Raw genomic sequence first — 27,253 nt, 5'->3', positions numbered from 1 at the left:
AGAACCCACGCACACGTTTCTTTCATTACAACTTTGCGCGCGTTTGTTACCGGTGGTGAGGGCGATGAGCAGCGCGGTGATGGCGAGGGCGGATCCGCTCGTCAGGATGTTCCACGCGAGGCAGCCCAGGGGATAGAGCAGCAGCGTGGCCCAGAAGAGCCAGTTGAGCACGGCCCAAGGCCGCTTGTTGGGCTTGACGCACTCGCCCGGGAAAACGCCCGTCTTGCTGTACTCCTCCTGCAGCGCGTCCTGCGTGACACGTCGAGAGCATGGACGGAGAAGGACATTGAGCGACACACACATTGAGTATTTGATGCAGCAAATCTGGCTGTGACGGTCCCACCTGATGACGGAGACTTGTGTTGCCTCCGAAACGTCGTGATTTTTATTTTATTTTACTTTCATTAATTTGAATGTTTTACCTACGTGACTTTACCGAAAAAACCTAAGAATACACACATTGAGACGATTGTCAAGAAAAGCGAGACACGATTAAATGATCGATATATATATTTAAATAAGCACTTAATTACACAATCACGCAATTGCACATTCATTAAAATCAGAATCTTTATTTATACACAGATGTCCAGTCAAGTCGACTTCTCCTTCAGAAGTGACCTGGCCACAAATGATAGCTCAACAAAGTGGCTTATGTGGAAACGTATAGCAACCAAGTATAAATAATCAATTTGGCGATCATGGTTACAAATCCCTGTCTGCCTCATTCCTTACTCATTCGTTTTTGTTTTATCTCTAATTTGTAAAAGTATTATCAATGCAATCCCATACATCAAATCACCAATTTCCCCACTCTAAAGCTATGTATGAAGACATTTTCTGTGAATTCTTGGGTTCCCAATGTTGTCTCATGTGTAGAGCATCAGCCTCAACTTTACTTCGCATATATAATTTGGCTATGGTGTCTTTTCTCCCATGGTGTGGTTAACACAACTCACACACCAGTAAGTTGAAAATGTATTTCTAATGTATTTTTACTGAAATGAGGTAAAGTGTATGTGCTTAAAACTTATATATTTTTTTGGCATTTCCTCTAACTTTATTCCCAGAGTAAAACAATGAAGTTAATCTGTCTGAAGAAAATGTTTACAAAAAAACGTATGGCCTGGTAACATCGCACGTGTACTGTGTGTCTCCACGTGGAACCACGGATAACAACGATTCACCCTCACCACTGGGCGGCGCCGGTGATCATGGCATTCTGACGTCCGCAGGTAATACGTTCTAAAACCGGCTTTGTATAAACTCGTGCTGGGATTAGCAAACTTTGAATACATTAACAATACAACTTGTCACCTGTGCATGTAAATAGGGTCATTGTACACTTTTAAAATCTGTAAAATGTTCTTAATTCTCTTTTAAAAGATGTGTCAATTACACTGCCTTTAAAGCAAAATATCAGCGACTTTTTAGGCAAAAGTCCTTCACACTGACGAATTTGTTGAGTATTTTGTGTTAATAGTTGCCAAGGCAGCATCACCAACTAATATGTTCGAACATTTTAATGAGCTCTTTCTGGCAGTGGGGCGTAAACGCTGTTTACACTTTTGAAAAAAAGATGTCGGTAACGTTCAAAGATGATGACATCAGGAGTGGAGAGCCTTTACGAAGACCCCCTCCACGTGGGGGGCAGAAACGTGCTCAGGAGGCGGCCGCCTCACCTTCTCCTGGTAGAGGTTGTAGAGCCACATGGCACACTCTTTCTCATCTTCAGGCAGATCCTTCAGAGGAAACCTCCTGCACACGCGACACACACAGCGGGGGAAGACACGTCGTCATTGGGCTTGAACAAGCTGCGTTAATGGCATCACCACGATTACAATCATATCACACTGTCGCGAGCGCGCTTTGGTTTAGGATCGTCCCATTGGCAAAGTCGTCATCAAAATGTATCAGCATCAACATTTCATGAAAAAAAAATAACAGCTGATAACAATCATCGTTATCCATCTGAAAAGTACCGCCTTGTGGCAGTTGGGTTAAGAGGGGTTCATTTCAGATGAGCACAGCAGCACATACTGATGTCAGCAAATATTCCAGCAAGCGTAAGACAGTTTCACAATGAATTGATGTCGCTTCAGTAGCATGATGTACTGCACCATTTTCTCTGAATTCAAAGGGAAAGGTAATTTTCACAAAAATCCATGTCAATGAGAACACTGTTTTGTACTTTATGATTTGTCTCATATGTGCTATGTAGTCTCGTTCAACTATTCTTCTAATGAAAATGTTTAGTATATTTATATGAATTGACACATCAATTCTTGCGCACATGATTACATGCATTTATTCTGAGCATAAAATTCTGTTTTAGCCAACGAATGACCCAACTTTCCAAATTTTCCATTTCAAAAGGCAAATGCAAATTAATTAAATTCAACGGATGAATGCACGGAATTAAGAAACAGACAAAGGAATTATGATAGGACGAGAACTCGTAAAAACACTTGAAACACTGCACCCATTCGCTTACACACAGAACAACTGACAGCATCTCCGTAAAAATAAATTCCTATAAATTGTAATCATTAACTTGTAACATGTCTCGGTCATAGTGATAGGTCAGCGTGCTCTAGCAGCCCAGTGATGGCCGACTTCCAACTGTGCCCGTCTCTGGCTTTAGCCAAACCGTGTCTGGGAGTCTCCCAGTTACAGTAGCAATGTTCCAGCCCAGTAGTTCCCAACCTTTCTGGACCTGCAGACCACTGTCAAACATTACACAATAAACTATGTTTATTTTACCAACCAAGGCCCAGTGAGCTACACAGCGACCTGGCCATAAATGATAGCTCAATGAAGTGGTTTATGTGGAAATTTATTGCAGCCAAATACTCTAAAAGGGATGTTTTTTAAATATGGAGGGAAAAACTGGATGACCCGGAGGAAAATCCACGTGACCACGGGGAGAACATACCAACTCCAAATATACAGCAGCAGGCGTCGGGGTCAGGATAGAACCCACGACCTCCTGCATACCAGGCGAGGGAGTTAAGATCTCGCCACCGCGAGATTGTACCAACTGCAGCAGTTCCACGAGCCACTTCCCACAACTTTGTGGGCCACCAGTCGTTTGTAGACGACAGGTTGGTTACCAATGTTGTAGCTTATCCACACATTTTTGAGTATGATTCCCAGATCCAGTTAATCTTGTTTAATGGTATCGACCACCCATTGTTTACTCGAATAACCTCTAGTGCTTGTTTCACTAATGTGGCTGTACAGGAGGAAGTTGGGACAATTGTATTTTTCCATCCGAATAATAATTTCCTTAAAATGAAGTCTACCATGTCCCTTTGCATTCCTGGTTCCAATAAAACTTCTCTGACCTCTCTTGGTGAATTTAATTATCTTGCTCACCATACACAAACGATCAGGCTAGTGTTTAGGTTAAAAGTCAAATGATCTCCCTGGTTATAATGAGCATATGTTGGTGAGTGGCTAGAAATGTTTCATTACTGTAACAGGTGCCATCTCTCTGGCACAGGCGCAAATTATGACCCGCCCCGAATGGACATTGGTGAAAAAACGCTTTATAGCTGACCATATTCCTCCAGTATAAATGCATATTCTGATTCTGAAATTCCAGACAATGGATAAAAAAATCCATAGTCCACCGTGGAGGGTTATGAGCACTGGAGTGTGAAACGCACTGGACTAGAAACTGCCCTCCCTCGTACCTGACACACATGTCGGCTTGGTACGTCTTGCCGTAAAGGATCCCCAGCAGAGATGGGTTCTTGTTGTCCTTGAAGTTGAGGGTTACGTCGTACACGGCTCCGGCTGCAACACAAAAACCGGGCACATGCAAAGATGGGATGGAGGTGGACCAGGACCTCCCCATGCTGTGTGGGCCTTAGGTTACTATGACCATTACGTTTGTTTTGTTTAACCACATGAGATCGTTTAGATTATTGGATTGCTAGAAATGTCCACGTGATAAGCCTCTTCGTTGAGCTATCATTGTGACCAGGTTGCTTTTAGGCTATACATGGTTAAATAAAAGTTGAGTTTATGGATATATTTTTTAGTGATTTGCTTACCTTTCCTATACTTTGCACTCCTATTGTGTTTTTAGATTGTTTGTTTTTGTACCGTTCTGACCCCGTGTCCCTGCTGGACATCTGTGAAGAAGATGTATAGCTCATCGGATTGCTCCTGCAGTATGAATACAAATTCTGATTCTGACCTGAGGAATTAATCTGCCAGCAAGAGGGTGATGGTTGCTGTGTATAAACCCAAATTGAGTAATTTGAATTTGACAAAGTTGGACCCTGACACCTGCACACCAGGGCCTACTATTGTGAATGACATCAGGGGGATCTTTAACGTCCATTGTGATGCAGATGACACACATTGTTATTCCACACCATGGTAATAATCAGAGCGGCTGCTGGATTTGAACCATACATACATGTCATTGTCATGGTAAAGTAAAATTATACTCTACCATGCTTTGAGACGTTTGTGGCCGTCAAACGTATATTTAGGCCTTAGAGCTGGAAATGTGCTACTTTAAGAGAAAACTAAATGAAATAAGTTTTGTGCACTCACCGATTCCCAGGCTGAATACATCCACTCAATACACTTGAGAACCCTGGACTAGCAACAGATGGCTGCCTGGATTCCAACTCCAGATGCCTCCCGTGGCAGCTCAGTGCTGACACGTTATTAGCTGCCTGGGGCATCTGGCCACCTTGTGCGAGAGACTCTTCAAGCTGAAGGTCCGACTAATCAGAGAGCTCCCCACTGGGCCAGTTCAACCAGTCGGCCAGTGAATATTTTTCAATGTAAAATTTGAGCTCTTTGTCAATATTGTAAGAAAGTCCCCCCACACAATGTTAGTCATTGGACTTGTTTGACTTTACCGAAAGAATCAAGAAGATGAATCCCTGCAGTCACGCAAGCTTTAAATCGAAATTTGTTTGACTATACTTCACCGCACTGGTCAATGGACGTTGCCGAGGGAAGCGCGCCCAGCTTTGCCGGAAATCGAACCCAAGTTCTGGGGTTCATGGCGTAGCAATCTAACCACTGCGCCACCACTCCACTCCTCCCTAATACATACATTTTAATAAAGTATCAAAGCATGCAAAATTCTGTACAATAGACACTAAAGACCTTGTGACATTGGTTTATATGCTGGTAGAAAAGTCCACACATGTAAAAGTTACTTGTAAACATTAGTTCTAAAACTGTATGTTCAACTTCTTTCACAGCGTACACATAGCTAACTGTACACTCAGCCAAAATCATCTTACTAAATATACCTGTTTGTATATATGACTATAAGATGACGCTTGCAAAAGAAACAATGAATCTCAGAGGAGGTTGTGGGGGTTCATGGCAATAAATACCACACAGAATCGCTGAACCGCCACCACTGAGGTCCTTGGCTCAAATCCGAGTTGCAGTTTCTTGTACTTCAACCAAGCTCCCATGTCGACTGAGTTAATGGTGTCAGCCCGGTCACCAATGACCGCACTGCAGTGCCCACTCCCTGCGGAGCATATACAATGATTACCTCTAACGTGGACAAAGAAGGGATATCGGTAATTATGTAACTATCTAGGGCAAACACATAGTGGACAACAACTGCTGTCTGTAAAAGATTCAAGTAGAAATATCTTTGTCTCAAGGCATGACACGGATATCCCAAGTGGAATAGGATTTAAAATATAACAGGAAGGGAAAATAATAATTAATTAATCTTGGTGCTCAGTTAAAGAGAACGCATTTGGTCCTTTTCAGGCCAAGCATGGGCGAACAAATTTAAGTAGAGAGCGGTTTCTTTAGGTTAGAAAGTCGCACAACTTGTGTATTAAGCATACAATCACAACCGTAGCAAAACCACTGTAATTAATATATCTTAATAATTCCCAACATATTACGCAAATGTATAAAAGTTCAGCCCAACTCAGACGTGATACTGATAAGTGACACGCTAACCACAGTGCAACCGCGGGTTATTCGTTTGCGCCGATTGCAAGGTCGTGATCTGCGCAATATCACCCCACTGCCCTGCTTTGCCTCTCTTCGAAAAGCTCACTGGCCAAGTCTCAGTTAAGTTTAAACATCCAGACGGTGCATGCTTATTTAAGACGGTGAGCGAATAATGAGTTAGGTGGCGACAACCCACGTGAGTGTGTTAGACTGATGACCATGACTTATAGTCAAAACATCTCATCACGTTCAACATTAGCTGTGGGACCCCTGCAGTGTTGTCAAGGGTTCTCTCATTCCCAGCTGCTGGGCATGGCATGCGCGTTCAGAGGCTTAGAGCACATACAGTGCGGGCAACGATAAGCAACAGCAAGCTCCCACATCACAGCCACACGCTTCAAGTACAAATCTCTACGCAGTAGCTTGCCTGGTTTAGAGAGATCTCATGTCTCGCAAATTTGACGGGACAATCACACATTTGCGGTAGTTCTTACACTCTCACACTCTCCAGCACCTGCAGTCAGGGCTCGATTTAATTCGAGCAGCACCTTGGATGAACTAACATTTGTGCGTGTCTCGAGAGGTAACCACCGAAGGGGCTTGCTGGTGGTCGATGCTACTCTTGTGTCTGGTTCTGTGTTTCTCAATGCATCTATTTTTGTTTGACGGTGTCTGTTTCCCACTGTTTGTCAATATTCATGTTTCTCTGCTGCCCTCAATGTTTGTGCATTTCTCTCTCGTCTCCATCTACGTGTTTTTCTCCATCTCTCTTTCTCTATACAGTACGTCTCTTCGTGTCTCTTTGTCTCTGTGTTAGTTTTCTTAGTTTCTCTCTGTATCTCTCTGTCTCTATATGTCTGTGTCTCTATCATTGTATTTGTTTCCCTCTGTTTCTCTGTTTCCCATACAGCTTTGCTCCTTGGTTGCTGCCATGATCAGCCGCCCCTTAGGCCGGGTTTTCCTAAAGCAGATAACCTGATGCTGGGGAATATTAACATAACGCATTCAAATATATGGGTACAAAACATCATGCAGTGCAATCCCTTATACTCACACTGGCAACTTTTCAATTGGCTCTGCTGTCTTCTATCCAATCATAATAATATGTATTTATCCAGTAAAGACTTGAGCATTGAGTGTCAAGACCCTTTTCAGAAGTCTGCTGCATTGCGACGTTTAGCGCATTCGTTTTTAAGGAGTGATTTGCATGTGGGAGACACTGGAGCAATTGGAGAAAATTCATACATATGAGAGGATAACACTCAAAGTTCTATACAGATGGATTCACAAAACTCATTATATGTAATGGCATACTTTGGCCACTTATGGTTCATTGGGTTTGGCATTTTTATAAATTTGCATGATCCACCAACCCTTTCATCCAAAGTGTGAGCCACCGACTCTCACATGGTGATTGGCCAATCTACCACCACCCAGTGGCCAGGATTACACATTGACGCATTCGCTGCTTGGCATTGTGGGAGCAGCTCTGGACTTGGCTCTCTTGAGTCGGGGCCACAGAGAGCCCATTGTGTCCTTCATAGAACACGTGACCTTTAATTCTCTGGCTTTACTTTTAATTTTCCTGCCCCCTCTGGAGACATTTATTCTGGATGAATGAAAACATTAATATTATGTATACAAATTAAAAAAACCTTTGGCTACTCAAAAAAACTGTTTTGCACTTTTGAGCAAGGCTATTCAATATTGTTATATTGCAGAAATAAGAGAGTTAATCCTCTTGTATGCATGGGTTGTTTTCCAGACACTTGTATTTTCTCACACATTCAAAACGAGTAATTATAGAGCGTACTATATGAACCTTATGGCAGTACCCCGGCTCTCGCACAATGTCCATGATGCAGTCATTTTTAGTCTGTTGATGGTCGGTGATGCGGCAATCGACTCATCTCGACGAGCTGTACTCACGATGCACCATTCAAAGTTGAAATTCTCCTGTACAACTGCTAAATGATGGGTGCTTCATCGGTCAGGGAGCTAAGCCAGAACCACTGGGATATGGCGTTTTAATCTAGGTTACAGCCACTTGTAATTTCACTGGTTTCTCAAGTGCATTTGATAGTCTAACCCCAGTCACCAATGACTATATACGTATTCAAAATTGCAGGTAAAATGTTAATTTTCATTTGGCTGAATAGCAGATCTGTCATAAGAAAAATCTCATGGTTGCACCACACCCATACACAAAACACATTAATTTGGTTTTCACTTACTTTGGCTATATTCCAGCATTGAAAGCTTAAACATCGAAAGCTTAAAAATCGGTTCACGTAGATAGAAAAAAAGAATACAAATAAAATGAATAAAAATATCACGACGTTTTGATCGCAACACAAACGGTCGTCACCAGGCAAAGAAGTCAGCCTCTAAAGGAAAACTGTTTATTTTCTACCTACGTTACTTTACCGAAAGAACCAAAGAGTATGGATTCCTGCAGTCATGAAAGCTTCAAATCAAGATTGTTTAAAAAGGTTTGGGGATGGGCATAGCCCAAGTGTATCAGCAGCACCAGGAGCATGGGCGGTGATGCCAATGCAGCAGCAATGCCAATGCAGCAGCAATGCCAATGCAGCAGCAATGCCAATGCAGCAGCAATGCCAATGCAGCAGCAATGCCAATGCAGCAGCAATGCCAATGCAGCAGCAATGCCAATGCAGCAGCAATGCCAATGCAGCAGCAATGCCAATGCAGCAGCAATGCCAATGCAGCAGCAATGCCAATGCAGCAGCAATGCCAATGCAGCAGCAATGCCAATGCAGCAGCAATGCCAATGCAGCAGCAATGCCAATGCAGCAGCAATGCCAATGCAGCAGCAATGCCAATGCAGCAACAATGCCAATGCAGCAGCAATGCCAATGCAGCAAAGGGCTGCCAGGAAATCACTGCACCCCGCTCCACACACCACACTGCTGACGGTGGAGGTTGATTGACAAGAAAGCACAAGTCAAGTCATGACCCAAAGTGGTTGATGACATCTTTCCAATGATTGCTGAGTCTAGAACCTTCCTCTCGGTTGAAATTGTGTCTGTGTCTGTATATATGGATGGCTTCATGAACGAATCTTTGTTGATAGCCAGTAGGCTTGCAAAGTAACATCGTCTTAGAAAAATCAATTTCTTGTGAGCCAGCCGCATTAAAATAATGATCAGCCACGGCCGAGGTATTGGTCCTGCCGTGTTTCAAATCTGCCTGATGTTCACGAACACGGTCCGAGACATGTCGCTTAGTTTCCCCAATGTTTGACTTTCATGGGAAAAACTCATCGCAGGGTGCATGAGAGAGTTCGACCACGAGTTTGTGAGACATCCTGCATAAAATAATAACAATTCTACTGTGAGACTTCCAAATGGCTTCTTCGTCTCATCATATGGCGCTACGACCTTGAATTAAAATTGGACGGAACAAAAGATCATTTTTTTCCGTTTCACACGCACAGTTTATGGCAAACAGGCAGCGAGCTTCACTCAAATCTTTCAAAGGGCATTTAGCGACACTCTTGTAACACGGTAGCCCACAGTACACCCAAACAAAATCGCTATCCCCAGGGGTGTAACGATTCACTCTACTCCCCCACCCTCCACTCCCCGAAAAAAGTGTCCCAGAAATAAAATATTGATTTGCCTCGGCCATTTTGTACTATTTGGTACCCCGGGGTACCGCCATAAAGATCATTTGGAACAAGCAGGGCGTTCCTGAAAACAATCTTCATACTCAGTTCAGGTTTTACGGGTAAAAAAAGCTCTATTATTTACATCTATCTTTGTTCTTTGCTCATTTAGAAACTACGAAATTCATGATTGATTGATTAAAATATATTTGTACACTCATGACAAATGCATCCAATTATGAAAATAACATTTAGGCTAATGAAGCAAATGACACTACACAAATGAAACGAAACAAATTAGAAATACTCATGAGAAAGTAGAAACAAGACAAACATGTAGATTCCGTGATCAAATCTCAATTGTGAATTGTAACACTTAATTGGGTTGCAGGAGGGATGAATCATTAAATAATATTGCTAATTATTTACCCATAAAAAGTCATATTATTTATTAAATAAACTTCACACTTTTTTCACGCCAGATCTTGTATTAGGATGTTTGGGCATCAATGAGCGTGTGGCCTTATGTAGGAGGAAACCATAGAACCCGGAGAAAACACTCCTCTGCAACGGGGAGCTGACACTCAGCACCGCCTTCTCTTGGCCACATCTCATAGCCCCATGTCTGCAACGACTGATAAGCTCTGGTGGTCACCCAGCCAAGGACTAACCAGGTTTAAAACTGCTTAGCTTCCGAGACCTGAATCCTGCTTTTGTCATAACCAAAACAAACACAAGTACAGACAGTTACCGGTTTATGGGAGACCAGACTTTCAGAAATCCGACTTTACGGAAATGCTCCCATAAATTATGTTTTAAAAATATAGATTCTGTATGCGTAAATGTTTGGTTACGCAAGCACAAATGATGTAGCGCGGTGAGGTTGCATATGAGCGCCGTGGAGCGAGGCGTAAGACTAGCAGCATACAGTATTCCCCAAGGTGGTAGTGTACAGTGGAGCAACTCCGAGTCACGCTGTTACATTGTTACCATGAGTATCATGGACCCGCCACATTGTCTCCTAACTTTCAGTGTAATATTAACCTTAATTGCATTGCAATAATGACTTATGTATTCATAAACAATTGGATGCAGTAAAGTATATGTTCCATTAGTTTATTTAAGGGTAGTGTTTCGGTAGATATTCGATCAAATTAAAGAATCACAGGCAGTGCAGAGCGTATGTACAGCGATACGATGAAGGTAGCAGTAGAAAACGGACGACAGCGTGATACAGTACTGAGAGAAAACGGTAGGGGAGGCACAAATATTTTCGGCTATGTGAATTTAGCGTTCATTTTGGGGGGAAATTGTTCAGATTCCAACATATGTAAAATTCGGGTTACGGATCGTTCTCGGGAACCTAACCCTTCCGTAACCTGGGGACTGTCTGTAATTACCAAATCAGAAAATAAGATCTCCTTGAAAACCAGTATCTATCCGATGTAGGGTTCAAACCTGAAATCTGCCAGTTTTAGTGAAAAGAAATGATAATCAATGCAGTTTGGGAAGATAACCTCTTATCTAAGCCATCTGTAATAGTAATTAGGCTCAATACTGAGGAAGCTCTGGATTAGCCCTAACAAAAGCCACCATTGTCTATGGCCAACACAAAGCCCTCCTCACAAGCCATCAGCTGGCTCCTGGACATCCATGAATGGAGAAATTAGCATGTTAATGTGAGATCGGAGAGCGGCCTCCACAAAAGGAGACCTGATGGTTCAATGAGCCATTCTGTCTACAGGAAAGCCACCCATACGGATGCCTACCTAAAACCGGATTCCCACCACCATCCATCCCAGAAGAACTACCTCATCAAGACTCTATACCATAGAGCCCAATGCATCTCCGACCAGGAACACATTGCCAGTGAACTCAAACACGTACGCCAAGCTCTTAAGGCTAATGGTTACTCCGACTACACAATCCGCAAGGCCATCACTCCAACCGTCAAGAAGGATCCTGCTGAGGAGCCTTTCAAAACCATCACCTTACCCTACATTGCTGGGGTCACAAAAAAGATCTCCAAAATCCTGATTAAACACAAGATTCAGGTACGATTCAACACAGTACATAAAATCCGTGATCTGGTTCCGTCTGTAAAAGACGTGGTTCTAGACATACAGTACCCTGGCGTCTACAAACTAAGTTGCCTCTGTGGTAGCAGTTACATTGGAGAAACCAAACGACATGTCTCGGACCGCATCCGTGAACATAAAGCTGACCTGAAACACGGTAGGACAAACACCTCAGCCGTGGCAGATCACTACTACAATTCAGTGGGTTCACATGACATTGACTTCTCCAAGACAGAGGTTCTCTGCAAGCCATCTGGCTACCATGAGAGATTCGTTCATGAGGCGATCCACATATACAAACACAGAGACAATTTCAACCGAGAAGATGGATTCTGGCTCAGCAATCATTGGAAGGACGTAATAAACCACTTCGGATCTTAACTGATTGTTGTTCACGTTTATGGTGACTTTTAGACCGCAGTCCACTCACTGGCATTAACTGTGTATCTTGTGTTCTCCACAGGGAATGCATTATTTGCTCCGCTGTGGATCTCCTGCCACCGTTTTCCCATTCACATGTTTCATTACTTCTACATACTATTAACATGCCCTCCCTTTGTTAATGCTACCCCCCCTCCCTTTGGTGCTGCTGATCCTGCATAATGCATGGGCATAATATGACTTTGAAACCCCCCCGCCCACCTCCTACGCATTTCCCATGAATATGCTAAATTCCTCTTGATATGCACATTCTTTTGTTAAGGCTCTCTTCTTCTTCCACCTCCAAATCAGCTTATATATAAGCTCCTAGCTTGGCAGTGTCTCATTCTTCACCTGAAGACGGCTGCTTGCGTTGTAGCCGAAACGTCGTGAGAATTGTTTTATTATGTTTTATTTTTATTATTTTATTACTTCCCTTCTACGTGACTTTACCGAAAGAACCAAGAAGATTATGAAAGATGCATTATGAACGATGTTGACACCAACATACACTTAAATAAGAACTAGAAAGGCATGTTTTAAGCATTTTACAAACACCACATAAGAGAGGATGGTTAGCGGGCTGAACTTGCCATCCAGAGGTCGCTGGTTCAATTTGATCGTTTGGTACGGCACCTGAAACGACGGTGCAGGTTTCTTGAATGCCCCCCTGCCTGTGTCCACCTAGAGCACGTGTGGTGGGGTATAGTGTGGGTACACTTCCAATGTCTGGTCATCATGGAAGAGTTAGCCAAAATACGCTCTAGCAGTGAATAGCACAAAATATTATTTGTAATATTTTCTATATTTTTGTCCGATCTGGGTTGGACCGAATTGAGTGAATAAACTGAATTTTCGTTACGTCACTGGGGGCTCGGATTAATCCGCGTACACTGGACCCCTGCGGTGTTGGTTCAGTTTTCTGACCACAAATGCCACAGGTGTAGTGACATCCTAAAGGTCACTGGAGGGCAGCCACAGTAGCAAGTGACAGGGGTCCTGTATGGGGCATAGCCCTGGTAACGGAGAGAGGGCGCGTGAGAACATGGCCTGTGGGTGAACCCGGGAGGACATGTGACTGGACAAGGTGGAAGGGGCTACCCCCCCCCCCCCCCAAAGGAGATGAGAGGGACACGTGATGGGGAACCAGGACCCTTGAGAAGAATCTGGAAGGGGGCGTGGCCAGGGGCGGAGCCCGGCCACACTGTGGCGGGTAAAAGCCGGTGCGGAGGAGCAGGCAGGGTCGCCGTCATCATCGTTGCCATCCCAAGGAATGGAATCCGCCAGCCGAGTCTTCGATCCTCGGTCTTCGGGCGTCGGACAAGCCGTCGAGAGCCAGGCAGCGTGTTAGCTGACCCGGTCGATTATTTAGTGTTCCCGTATGGTTACATAGCTATCTGTGGTGGTCACGACCTATAGTCGTTATCCCGTTGAGTGGAGACTTACCTGTTGTGTTAGTGAACAAAACGTGTTGCCTCCATACTCGAGAGTGCGTCTCAATAGAACCCACGACTGCACAGGGACAGACGCTGTGTCGTTGCTCATTTTTACGTGTAAATCACGGGCCTGTTAGCGGCCCCTTGCAGGCACCGAGCTGAAATCCCTGGCTCCATTGCCAAAACGTCTCTCTGCACGACGCTTTCTCTAATGGATATAACGGGAGTCACTTTGAAACATCCTTGTCGTGGCGAACGCACTGGGATAAAGGGCACGGCCCAAAAGGGCGTGACCTTGTGGTGAAATATATTTCCCCATTGATCTGTTGTGAAAGTGGCTCTGCATGAAACCCTTTGAAAGATCTTCACAAGCCCTTCATCTGCCACACTGTTTCATGGAGACTAACAAAGGCGTACGATTTCTGGGGTCGCTAAACAGTTTTTTTTCTTTTCCTACGATTATATTTTATGCCACGTTCATCGTTTGTGCCTTTTATCCACATTGTCCTTATACTGTATACACAACCGCTAAGATAAACCCGAACAACGAATATAGGTAGGGAACCTTGATGTATTACAAGATGTTGCACAGTACAGGCTAGCACGCTGGGTAAAAACTGTCATCTGGAGGCTCCAGGTTCAATTCCCAGTTCACGATTGGAATTTTAGTTGATTAAAATGAAACTGGAGGTGTGTTTATTGAAACTATGCATTGTATTAATGGGTAAATTGCACCTCAACGACCATGGGGAGTTTCGCAACATTTGTGCGATCCACCAATCCTCGCTGCCCACACAGTGCTGGATTACAGGCCACGTGCGAAACATCTATTATATTATTTAACTTATTTTCTTTCTACATGACTTTACCGAAAAAACCAAAGAGTAATTCCTGCAGTCACGAAAGCTTCAAATCAAGTCTGAGTGATTTGGTTTTAACTAATCAAAGCATTTCACAAGACAATTGTTTTTCTTCTAATAATAGTAAATAGTGTATGTTTTAAAAACAGAGATGTAAAAATAACAAAATAACAAAGCTTAAAGGTGTCTTATAGTGATCCTGTATTTTGTTGCAAGCCAGTCTACTTTATATAGATGTTATATACTATATACAGTCACAGTACAGGGTGATAGAGCATGCCTCTTGTTGAAGATCGCTAAGCCGAGGGCAGTCTCAGTGACGCGACTATAATCTAAGACATCTTACGTTCAACGCAATCTAAGAGGTGCTGTTGCTGCTGCGAGCAACATCCAACACAGTCAAAACGTATTACAAGTAGCCTCGACTTTCTGGCTGCCTCAACATTTGGGACAGCCAAGTTGGTTCATGGTTGTGATCCAGCATTTGAACTCAGGGTTTGTGGATTGTAGGGTTTTCGCTATTGCCATGATGCGTGTGACACAGCCTCCCGCAGTGGAAGCAAGGAGGCCTGGAAAAGGCAGCAGAGCAAGTAGGTTTCTAACAAGTTAATATATGCAGAGTCTGAGTGCTGTCACTGCATATGTGCGAGTATTCTTTGGTACAGTAAAATCTCTTGTAGCCGGATTAATAGAGAAACAGCCTTTCCGGTTATGGGGGATATCTGGAATAACACAAATAATTAAATTCTACATGATTGCTAAACAAGTTAAATTGTGTGTACACGTAATTAACAACTTCCACATTTAATCAACGCTTATAACAATTTAGTATTTACAAAAGTAAAAAAAAAATCAGAGGATGATGGCTGGGACTAACTGGATGTGGAAGGCTGAAAGTGTTTTTTCATAAGTCTTGTTGAAGCTGATATTTAGGTTATTTGTAAACCGAATGCAAACCAAAGTCAAGGTGAACAAAACAACCCAAAGGGAACTAATAGAGCACGTGGCATCCACGTGTACAGATTCTAACAACATACAAGTATAAACATAGCTTTAGAATTGCTAGTCCACATACACATGCAATCTCCGACCACATGCTGCTGAATGAGCACGAGTTACTGCATTCCGGTGGGAGTTGTGGTTTCTTTCTTTTGGGCTGGCGAGCCTTCTTCTGGCTTTCCCCCCGAATTCCTGCTTACTCGAGACTGGCTCCCCGAGATTTGACGGTATATTGCAGTCTCATCCCACACTCAACAAAGTTGAAACTCATTTTTTCGAACACTGCCAGCAGGGCCCATCTGGAAAATGTCCTTAAGACTTGGTGAGGCTTGCCTGGGTAAATTCCGGATTGTCATTACTGTTACACGTTCATGTACACCTTCACATTCCGCATAACGGCCCTTGGCTATGGTTCAAGTGAGGACGGAGGCTCATCCTTTCTTTCCTGGGTGCTCGCCAGCCCAGCCACTAACAGTAATTGGGCACCGAATGCCTCGTTGATGGACGTACTGGGCACAGTGGAAAATTAAGTTTTAAATACTCCAGCCCCAGAGGGGCTCCGGTGGCAGTCTGCTGGCTCACGGACAAAGTGTAACTCTAAAATAACGTCGCGCGATCTCGCCTTCACAGCTTTTTTCCCGAGTTCATGCTATTTGCGGTCAAATGTGGTGGAAAATAAACTCCTCCAACACAATTACAATCACACTCTTCACCGATACCGACACCAATTATCGCTGGGGCTCAGCAATTTGGAGGCTCAGTAGCCTGTAACTTTGTACCGAGTTGGGTAGTGAGCAAAGGACCCAGTGTGCAGAGTGGTTGCTTGTATAATGACAACTATTAAATAATAGTTTCCCCTTCATTTATAGAGCACTTGGTGCTCTGTCTCTGTTGGTGATCCTGAGCCGGCATTTCACATTACTATGGCAACAACCAGTCTCTGGACGCAACAATGACAGCCGACTTTTAGCCAAGTGGTGCAGCTGCCTCTGTGAAGTGTGACACAGTGAGCAGTCTTGGTCCCATTGCTACATTCTGGAGCCATTGCCAAGTTAATGCCTGACCTACAAAATCAGCTCACATTGTATCCCACCATCCGATTTTATGTCTTCACCTTGGTTGCTACTCCAATGACCGTCCTGGCAACGTGTTCAATGTCATTCTAAATGTATCCCATCCATTCAAATACCATCTTCCTGCTTTATTTTTGTTTACAATTATTTTGTTTTAAAAACGTTCCAACTATATTCCAATTTTCCTATTGGCATCAGGCCATAAAACATTTTAATTTCCAATTAAACTTTTGCATCTAGTAGTGTATCCTCCCGTGGCCTTAGCATATCATGTCACGTGGAATTATTTTTTAAGTCCCTTCAAAAGCCTCTTCATTCACACGAGCAGTACAAACGTGCCATACAGAGTGTTCTCATTCCACTCAAACTATGTTTTTATTTTATTTTCAGAGGTGGAAAAAGTCAAACTAAGCAATAAAAATAATTATTGACTCTGTATGCTATCATTGGTAACCACACTGACACCATTAACTCACTAAACTTCGGAACTCAAACCCAGGATCTCAACAATGCTGGCTCAATGCTCTGACCTCTGTGCTACACTTTCCTGCCACATTCTCAGAAACTTCCAAGTTGCTTACCCTAGCCTTCCATGAAATTCCTAACAACCTCCGCATGCCGTAGTATACTATGTATGTATTAAAATAATCCTGTGTGGAGTGGTGCGCCATGTGTAATGTGTTACGATATCGCTTTGTGTTGAGTAGTGTAGTGGAGCACGTGCAATGTATTTCTGTATCAAGATCCATTGACTGCCGCAGCGAGTATCATTTCAGTGCTGTCCTAAGTTGTGTGATTTAAGCATTCTGTCGAACAGCGTCGCACATCTGTTGCATTTCAGTTCGTCGTGTGTCGAACAGCGCAGCACGCGTCATCGCCCGTCGCTGCTTTTCTGCGGGGCGCGGACCGTGTCCATCAGCGCGCACAGCGGTAGAGACACCTCTCCGTGTCGTCACGCGGCCACATGACGCGACGCGTGCTCTGCGCAAGCCAGCACCATCTCTCTCACCCATGCCACGCAGGCAGTGCACGGTTGTCGTGAAGCCCTTGGTGCGTGGCAGGAGGTGGTGCTTGAGCTCGGGCAGCCCCTTTGCCTTGGCCACCTCCATGCTGATGCGGTGCTTCTTCTCTGTGAAGCGTGTGCCCTCGCAGTACAACAGGAACTGCCGCCGGGACAGACGGACCGACGGACAGACGGACACACACACATGCGCGTGCATGCAGGCACAGTTGCAGATGCCACCAGTCTCGTTATTTATATTCCGTTTCCATCAATCACAGAACTTGAGTACAGACTAAAATTGTCTGTCCCACCCAAATTGCACCCCATTTCCATGTTTATAGACAACTCACGCTGGTTGCCAAATTTGGGCAGAATCCCAAATGGTCACACGTGATTTCACTGCTCGGGCTGTACTGAATTCTCAGTGTAAATTCTAGCAAAGTGAAAATATAAAATCAGGCCTATATTCTAGTGCACTTGAGTCAACTCAACTAGGCAGTCCATGGAAACGACAAATTACTAGATCCCCTGAGGAACTTTGTGGCATCAAGGATGGGTACCCTCCACATCGTCCAATCTTGTGCCGTTTTTCCTGCTGCTGCATTCATTTCATGTTATATTTAACCAATGCCTTCCTACCTTGTTGTTGGCCTTCCCCTACACCCATCACACTCTCCTTATCTGATTTTCTTTTTTAGGTTACCGCTACCCCTTCTCGTAATTTGTCCAAAGCAGTTCAGCCTAAAATGCTGCTGAAGCAAGCGCTGTGAACAAACACTTATTCAGGCAGGATCACCACAAAGAGATTGGTGATATACAGCCAACAGAGCACATGCCTGGCTGACTTTGCACCCTCAGTGCTGATGTATGTGAGATGACCCCAAACCGTGCATTCACTTTAGATGAAGTAAACATATCGCATGTCTGGGCCAGATTCACTCGGCAAACACCTCTGATGTTTGTTACGTAGCCCGACTACGAACGGAATTCAAGTCACCATGATGCGTGAACCACCAGGGCACCCTTACCTACAGTAAAACACATGGTGCCAGCCTACAGACAAAGGCAAGCCGCCGGGCATGGGAGCCTCGGTCCTGGGAACGTACCCAGACGTATTCGGGGTAGTCTCGGATCCTGTGGAGGCCCTGAAGAACGGCCTGGCGGTCCTCCTCCCAGCGCCGCTTGCAAAACACGATCTCAAGGAAATACCACGTCCAACCGATGAGGGGCACCTTCAGCAGTTCCCGCTTTGCCAGCACTTTGGAGGCCTGGGCCAGGGCATTCAACACAAAACATTTTTTACGTCTGAATGCATCTGAAACGTAAGATGCTGTCCATGAACATCATGGGGACCAGCTGAAAATTTTAGAAGATGCTGTGGTAGAAACAACGCTGTGGTAGAGTGCAAATGAAAGTATTTCATAAAGGAGAGATAGTTATTCATACGCAGCAGAGAAGATGGTCCCGAGCCTGGAATTGAACAATGCGAGTCAAATCGTAGTGTAAAATACCGTAGGGAGACAATTCTAGACCACAGGGGCAACTGCGGAGGAGTAATCTCAATTGAGTGGAAGGCGACTAGAGGGGTTTTGACCAAAAACTTTTGCTTCTTGTGAGGAGAGCACGTGCAGGGCAGTAGAGCAAGATGAGAGGGAAATATTCAGCAGGGGTGAGTCAATGGAGGATGTCATGACCATTGTTAATGCAAAGCTCAGTGCAAGGTCAACTTTCCGACAATCTTCATGATAATATGACCAACAACTGTGGTCTGATTTAGAGGTAGTGGTGCCACAACATAAGGAGAATGTTCAGTGAGATGTGCATTATAGTTCGAGAGTTACCCAATGCCATCTTGAGATACAATAGCTGTGATAGTTTAACCATCGTTTTTCATAATATTGTTTGTGTGAACTGAATGGATACAGTTTAAAGTTAAAGAGAGACAGGGCGATGAGTCAGATAAAATCTAGATATCTGGAGAAAACCCATATCCACCAGACCAGCTCGAATGAACCTCCTCACATTTCCACAGTTAAATAATTATCAAAGGCAGTGTAAGAAATTTTCTTGTAACCAAGGGCTCGGGTTATATGCATTTTAATAAGATGGGAAGGCAATGAATGTACTAGCATCGAGGTAGTCCTCATCTATTGTTTACAGCCCTGAGCCAGTCGTAGAAATTCCACGTTCCTATGACAGTCGTGAGTCGAACCATAGGGCTACCAACGATTTTCCCTCTACATTTAGAACCATGCATTGAGATGATTATTATTATTTGCTGCTATAAATGTCCAAATGGTGGGCCACTTTGTTGAGCTATCATTTGTGGCCAGGTCGCTTCTGAAAGAGAAGTTCATACCTTAGTGGGCTTTGCTTGGTATAATGGGGATGATTTAGTTTTATGTGTAAGGGTGATTTTTTTACCTTTCTTGTATTTTGCATTATAGCTCATTATATTCCTCCAGTATAAATAAATAAATATTCTGATTCTGACTTCCACACAAAGTGGTACTTATTTTAACGACCCCAGAGGGATAATGGGTTGAAGTCAATCCTCAACCATGATTGGAACTTTCTGATTGTGAGCCACTTGCTCTACTGCTCAGCCACCTAGTTGGTTAAATTTGATTAGCAAAATGAAAAAGCCCGAGCGCCCATGTTGGGCGTGAACAAAAGACTGATCTGTCAATTAGTCGATTTCCCTATTGATCACAGCAGAACGGAGCACTCAAGAGAAATCTCAAGAGGATGCAATCAATAAATCAGGTCATACTCCATCTCACAGTAATGCTGGGGTCTTGGGCACTGTATGTTAAAAACATTGCATGTGTTAGTTTAAAGGACAGAGATAGATCGTAGAGGGAAGAACACAAAAGGAATTGACAAATAAAGAGTGAGAATGACAGATGCACGAGAGAAGTGAAAAGCTGTGAGAACACAAAGAGAAAAAAGAACGCCAACACAGAATGCAAAAACAAAGAGGACAAATAGACGATTCTTTTCACGACCATGCTGTGTTCTCTGACTCACGCCTCCTATGAATCTCGGCTCCTAGTGACCAACCTATGGGGACACTGTAGTGGCATTGGTTTTTTTTTAAGTGAACAATTCAGCAGATGGGGCTTTCTCGCGGAGTGCTGGTCAATTACGGGTATTCTTCAAAATCCAGATCGTCCCAGACAGACGGCAATTCAGAGATAATAGCGGATGAACAGAGAAGATTAAAGAAAAGACAAAGAGATTAGGGGAAGTCACAAAATATCTAAAATAATACAGAATATGACACCCATTTACTACACAAAGAATGAACGCAATGATTTCCACTAAATCTCGACATAAAATGTTATAAAGCAAGTGCCACTGTATTATTACAGACACTTATCATCTATACGAGCTAATACTAATTAAAAGGGGTCTGACTGCTCAATAAAACTCCGAGAGGTATTCAAAGCATCAATAGCCCTGAGCAAGTGGTGGAATATCCACATTCCTATTTGCAGGGGCATCATCATGCAGTACATCTCAAGGAACCAGAAAAAAAGTATTTTAGCTAATTACTCTGCTTCAAGAAACAGGATTCATGATTATTATGTAAAGCTCTTTATCAATCCACTGTTCGATGAAAGTCTCCCCAAGCCCTTCCATCACGTGGCTTGTGAGAGCACACCCCACCACATTGGTCATAACGGGTCCCAATATTACTCACGACTGATGTTAACCATGGTTGACAATCAATCTCGGGTCATTGAGTTCATATCAGAAAATATTCTGATTCATATGGTTGCCTGTTAATGAGTACATCACTGAATGTCCATGTCCCCACATATGGACATTCAGTAAGCCAGCGGGTCCAAGTAAGCATCTCACGAGTCACTCCCCTTGGTTCCGTGAATTTACAATAAATCAGTGTCAGGAGAAATTATACTTTTTCCCCCAAAAGGATTAATCCAGTATTCAAACTTATAATCGGAAGGGTAATCACTTACTTAAACAATCGGTTAGCCTAGCTCTAGCAATAATCAATATTAACGATTAACTACTATTTGTATTTTATCACATAAGGCCCACTGAGCTATGTAGCTCTTTTTCTGAAGCTACCTGGTCACAAATGATAGTTCAACAAAGTGGCTTATCTCATGGAAATGTATAGCATCCAAATACTCAATTATAAATGTGGAGGACACGGATAAAAACCACGCGACCGTGGGGAGAAAGACATACAATCTCCAAATATGCAACAGGCGTCAGGGTTGAGATCGAATCCACGACCTGTATACTGGGAAAGGTAGGTAACATCTTGCCACCGTGGCATTACACACTTTGCTCTCCCAACTGCCACGGCTCAGGTGCCACGTACCCCCAGCACGCCGTAGCGCTCGCACATGGTCCATCCGCACAGGAAGTCGACCTCGTAGTTGTGGTTGAGCACCACGATGGCGTGCTCCTTGCCGAACTGGTCCACAGTGCCCGGTTCGGCAAACAGCGTGCACTCCGTGCCAGACCAGTGCTCCAGGACCATCACCAGCTCTGTGCAGCACCGGCAGCAATGGCAGTTCAAGCGTGAGTTCCGATCGCGCTCGATGTGCAAAGGCTGAATTACTCTTTAAACATTATCCAGGTCGCAGGTACACTGGAATCAGTGGCCCGTGAGAATGGGTTTGCACAGTTGTATTGGTGCCATGGACCTAAATGTAAAATCAGCATGTTGTGTAAAATTAATCTAAATTGTAAACACATTTCTTTATAGTATGATTCACAATACAGTTTTGGGTCAGATCGTGCAAGTAAAATGTGTATCGTACAGCTTCATCCACCCAACACAGAAAATTAATGAAGTTGTCATTACAACAACCATGTCAATATATTACAGCCTCAGCACATTGGTGTGTTTGACAGCGATCCACACACACAACATTTGGATATGGACGTTTTGCTGTTACAACCAGCATCATCAGGCAGCTGCCAAAAATATAAAAACGTCCTCCAGTCTTGGGTCTTTAATAGTGTGCTGTCATCAATATATGTAGATGCATGTATCATGTGTTGTTTCATCCGTACTATTTTATATTCATATCTTTTACCTATTCTATGTTATCTCTACAGAAAATTACATATACAATGTTGCAAATAACCTGCTTGTCGAGTGCCCCTTTACAAATGCAAATTAGACAGTATTGCTTGTGGTAATAAATATAAAACACATTGTCAGAATAGAGAGACTAATTATCTGTCTCGGCCTTGATGTGTTCATACGCCTGCATCTAATTGGATTTTTGCAAACATACACAATTAACTTTCAATTATTCACAAGAGGACTATCTTTCTACTCGTCACAAAGGCAAACCCCCCTGCATTAGTGTGAATGAATGAGATCTTCCAGGATACGATGGCAGTTTAGCGATTTGTCCAATCACGGTTCATTGTGTTGAAAACACAAAATCCACTAAGCAAGATGTATCTTTTCCACCCAGAGGGATCAGAGGTGCTGATTCAGCACCCATAAAGCCATTAAACCGGTAAGTATTTGTCTGGGGTGGCAGTGGCGTCTGTGGTGGTCCCCGAGGTAGTGATAGTGGTGGCATCAGTGGTGGTTCTGGTGGCAGTAGTGGCAGTGGTGGTGACGCTGGCGGTGGCGGTGGCAGTAGTGACAGTAGAGGTAGTGGTGGCAATGTCAGTGGTGGTGGCGGTGGCTGTGGCAGTAGTGGCAGTGGTGGTGGCTGTGGTGGTGGCGATGACAGTGGAGGTGGTGGCAGCGTTGGCTGTGGCAGTAGTGGTGGAGGTGGTGGGGGTTGTCTTAGCTGTGGCAGTAGTGATACTGCCAGTAGTTGTGTTGTTTCCTGGTCGTGCGGCATTAATGCGCCAGGATGTGCAACCCACGGCTCCACAGGCTGTAGGCGAGGCGGCAGTTGACGCGGCGGTAGAGCTGCCGATCTATGGGCCACAGCACGAGCGTGAGCAGCTGCACGAAGTTGATGATGAAGCCGCTGATGAGGAACACGTAGCCCAGCAGCAGCTGGCAGATGAACTGCGTCTTGAGCCACGCCACAAAGCCCATGGTGGCGCGGGGTGGGGGAGAGGGGAGGCGGACGAGCGAGCAGGGCGGCACGGGGAGCACACGGACGGCTCGGCGGAGCTGAGGCGCGTGTGACAGTTTTCTGAAGAGCACGGGAGGGTGTGAGCGCCTATGGAAATGTTCTGGTGAGCTCGCGAGGGGTTGTAGACTGTGTGGCCACGATTAGGAGAAAGAGTGGGAAAAGCACGCGTTTGAGAAAACTATGGGACATGCGAGAGAATGCGGCGGCACTTGGGAGTGGAGATTGGTGGCGCCGTTGCTGATAGCGAGTGAAAGATCGATGCAAAGAGCAGCGTGCTGGGGAGAGAGGGGCAACTTATAGAAAACACTGAATTAACAGAATGGCGATGGGGGTTGCACTATGGATACTTGCACGGACCTTCGCTTAATATGACCTCCCTGCCAGCACAGCACACATGGGTGAGGGGATGGTGGGAAGAGAGAGAGAGACGTAAGAATACAGCTTCACAATAGGGGCACAGCACCAAAACAACCCCAACAACAAGCACAGTGGCAGACTTTGCAAAAACACACAACAAAATCAGCAGGCATGTGGCTAGTTGATGAAAAAAATTCTGCAAATAAAGGCTTCCTACAGATGGTGCAGGAGATTGTGCCAAATTTTGTGCAATTCAGGAACTCATGGTCTGTCGCACAAGTATGGGAGTATGTATACAGATAACTCCTTAAGCGTCTAAAACTACCTCAGTTTCAGGCCATCACCGGTGTTGTCAGACACCGGTGATGTAGCATTAGCAGGGCCTGAAGCAGAGCTGTTGAGTCTAGCCCATCACAAGTTGCGAGTGGTGTGACCAGCGGCGCACACACCCAACACCCATTTGCTGTAGTGTCCCATTTGCCGATGTCAATATATCACATCAGGTACTCAATTTAGGCCGAGTTAAACTAATGGAAATTCAGACGAAATTCAGATATCAATTATCAATGACCCTGTATACTGTGGGTAATAATGAAACTCATTGCACATTCGTGATGGACTGAGCTCATAGGAGTATGTGATAACAAGTGTTCAGACTTACTAACGATTGTAATACTCCGCCGCTTACAGCAACATACACAAAATATTCTGCTCAAATGAATAATAAGGCAGGCCTAAACCAATACCGGATGAATCTTGACTTAAAGCTTTTGTGACTGCAGAAATGCATATCTTTCGGTAAAGTCACGTAGATAGGTTCAAAGAAAATAAAAATAAAATAACCAAAAAGACGATGACGTTTCGATCGCAACACAAGCGATCGTCATCAGTAAGAAAAAATAGGGTGGACAGCTGTTGAGGCAGACTGTTTTAAAGGTTTAAAATGGGTGTAGCCCACTGGTCATAAACGAAGTGGGCGGGGCTAGTAATGTTACTGTGAGAAATTAGCATGTTAATGTGAGATCGGAGAGCGGCCTCCACAAAAGGAGACCAGATGGCTCAATGGGACACTGTCTAAAGGAAAGCCACCCATACGGATGCATATCTAAAATCTGACTCCCACCACCATCCTGCCCAGAAAAATTCCCTCATCAAAACTCTACACCATAGAGCTCGATGTATTTCCGACCGTCATCACCTAGCCAGTGAACTGCAAAACGTACACCAAGCTCTCAAGATGAATGGATATTCAGACGACACAATCCGTAAAGCTATCATCCCAACCGTTGGGAAAGAACCATCTGAGGACCCAATCAAACCCATCACCTTACCATACATTTTACACGAAGCCATACAAATATACAAACACAGACACAATTTCAACCGTGATGATGGGTACAAACTTAGTAATCACTGGAAAGATGTTATTAACCACGCAAAAAAGACTTAATTACACTTTTTGGACCATCTTATCTGACAGGCACTATTTTAATTTACTTCACCGAATGTTAACATCCCCAGTGTTTAACAGTAATCTCTTCATTGTTCTTTGATCACCGCTCACCCTCCGTCCCGACACGTCTCCATTCATTGTGTTTAGCACTACGTGCAGTCTTTGATCACCGCTCACCCTCCGTCCCGACACGTTTCCATTCATTGTGTTGAGCACTACGTGATGTCTTTGATCACCGCTCACCCTCTGTCCCGACACGTCTCCATTCATTGTGTTGAGCACTACGTGCAGTCTTTGATCACCGCTCACCCTCCGTCCCGACACGTCTCCATTCATTGTGTTGAACACTACGTGCAGTCTTTGATCACCGCTCCTCCTCCCTCCCGACACGTGTCCATTCATTGTGTTGACAAGACCTCCCAGACTCTATGGTCTTCCCAAAATCCATAAGGAAGGCACCCCGCTACGACCCATTGTGTCGACGATAAACTCTCCTACGTACAAACTAGCCCGTTTTCTATCAGATACTCTGCTCCCCTTCACAGGCAAGACCTCTTCGGCAGTACTCAACTCAACCCAATTAGTCTCTATGGTTAAGGACATGGTACTATCTCCTGATGACATCCTCGTCAGCTTTGATGTAGTATCTTTGTTTACCAAAGTCCCAGTACCGGACACCCTAACAATAATTGAGGACTTAGTCCAACATGGATTGAATTCTGATGCACCTGCGCTGGTTAGGCATTGCCTCACCAACACCTATTTTACCTGGAATGGCACCTTCTACAAACAGAATGAGGGTACCCCTATGGGCTCCCCTTTGTCACCAGTTATAGCCAACATGTTCATGGAAAAGTTTGAATCAGACGCCATCCAGACATCCACCCTGCGTCCTTCCCTGTGGAAGAGGTATGTGGATGACACTTTCGTCATCTGGCCACATGGCCTCCCAGCATTGAACCACTTCTTGTACCACATCAATTCTAGACACCCATCCATCAGATTCACCATGGAAGTGGAAAAAGACGGTAAACTACCATTCTTGGATATTCTGTTTGAGAGGAGGCCTGACGGATCCTTGGGACATTCTGTCTACAGGAAAGCCACCCACACAGATTCCTACTTGAAACCGGATTCCCACCACCACCCATCTCAAAAAAATTCTCTCATCAAAACGCTATACCACAGAGCCCATGGCATTTCTGACAAACACCACCTGACCGGTGAATTAAGACATGTACATCGGGCCCTCAGGATGAACGGATACTCTGACCGTACTATCCGCCAAGCTGTCTCTCCCACCACACAGAAACAGCCACATGAAACTCCGACCAAAACCATCACGTTACCATACATAGCAGGCGTGACCAAAAAGATCTCCAAAATTCTAAACAAACATAAGATCCAAGTCCGATTCAGTACAGTGCATAAAATCCGTGATCTGATTCCATCTGTGAAGGATGTCGTTCCTGACTTACAGTATCCTGGAGTCTACAAATTGAGTTGCATTTGTGGTGATTGCTACATTGGAGAAACGAAACGTCATGTTTCTGATCGTGTCCGCGAGCACAAGTCAGATCTGAAACACGGCAGAACTGATTCTTCTGCCGTTGCTGATCATTGCTACAACTCGGTGGGCTCTCATGAAATTGTCTTTTCCGAGACCAAGGTTCTCTGCAAACCTCCCTTGTACACGAAGCCATACAAATATATAAACACAGACATAATTTCAACCGTGATGATGGGTACAAACTTAGTAATCATTGGAAAGATGTTATCAACCACGCAAAAAAGACTTAATTACACTTTTTTGGACCATCTTATCTGACAGGCACTATTTTACTTTACTTTACCGAGTGTTAACATCCCCAGTTATTTTTTAACAGTACT

General features: G+C 44.2%; 1 protein-coding gene across 2 annotated transcripts in view; it reads right to left on the bottom strand.

Moving 5' to 3' along the window:
* AGPAT3 (1-acylglycerol-3-phosphate O-acyltransferase 3) overlaps positions 1–23,937 on the bottom strand; it is a 31,479-nt gene extending 7,542 nt beyond the window's left edge. The window contains exons 1-8 of one of the 2 annotated variants that reach the window (XM_078878155.1): positions 23,911–23,937; positions 23,336–23,389; positions 21,816–21,985; positions 18,565–18,726; positions 17,465–17,618; positions 3,699–3,801; positions 1,683–1,758; positions 51–249 (exon numbers count right to left, since the gene is read on the bottom strand). In XM_078878155.1, coding sequence (XP_078734281.1) covers positions 51–249; positions 1,683–1,758; positions 3,699–3,801; positions 17,465–17,618; positions 18,565–18,726; positions 21,816–21,977 — 856 coding nt within the window. In that variant the 5' untranslated portion in view covers positions 21,978–21,985; positions 23,336–23,389; positions 23,911–23,937. Of the gene's footprint in view, positions 1–50; positions 250–1,682; positions 1,759–3,698; positions 3,802–17,464; positions 17,619–18,564; positions 18,727–21,815; positions 21,986–23,335; positions 23,614–23,910 lie in introns of both variants that reach the window. The other variant, XM_078878154.1, reaches the window with a different exon arrangement.
* Between the last annotated feature and the right edge of the window lie 3,316 nt (positions 23,938–27,253).

The sequence above is a fragment of the Lampetra fluviatilis genome, chromosome 50 (genome assembly GCF_964198595.1).
Source record: "Lampetra fluviatilis chromosome 50, kcLamFluv1.1, whole genome shotgun sequence".
NCBI lineage: Eukaryota > Metazoa > Chordata > Hyperoartia > Petromyzontiformes > Petromyzontidae > Lampetra > Lampetra fluviatilis.
This window is presented reverse-complemented; position numbering and strand designations above follow the sequence as displayed.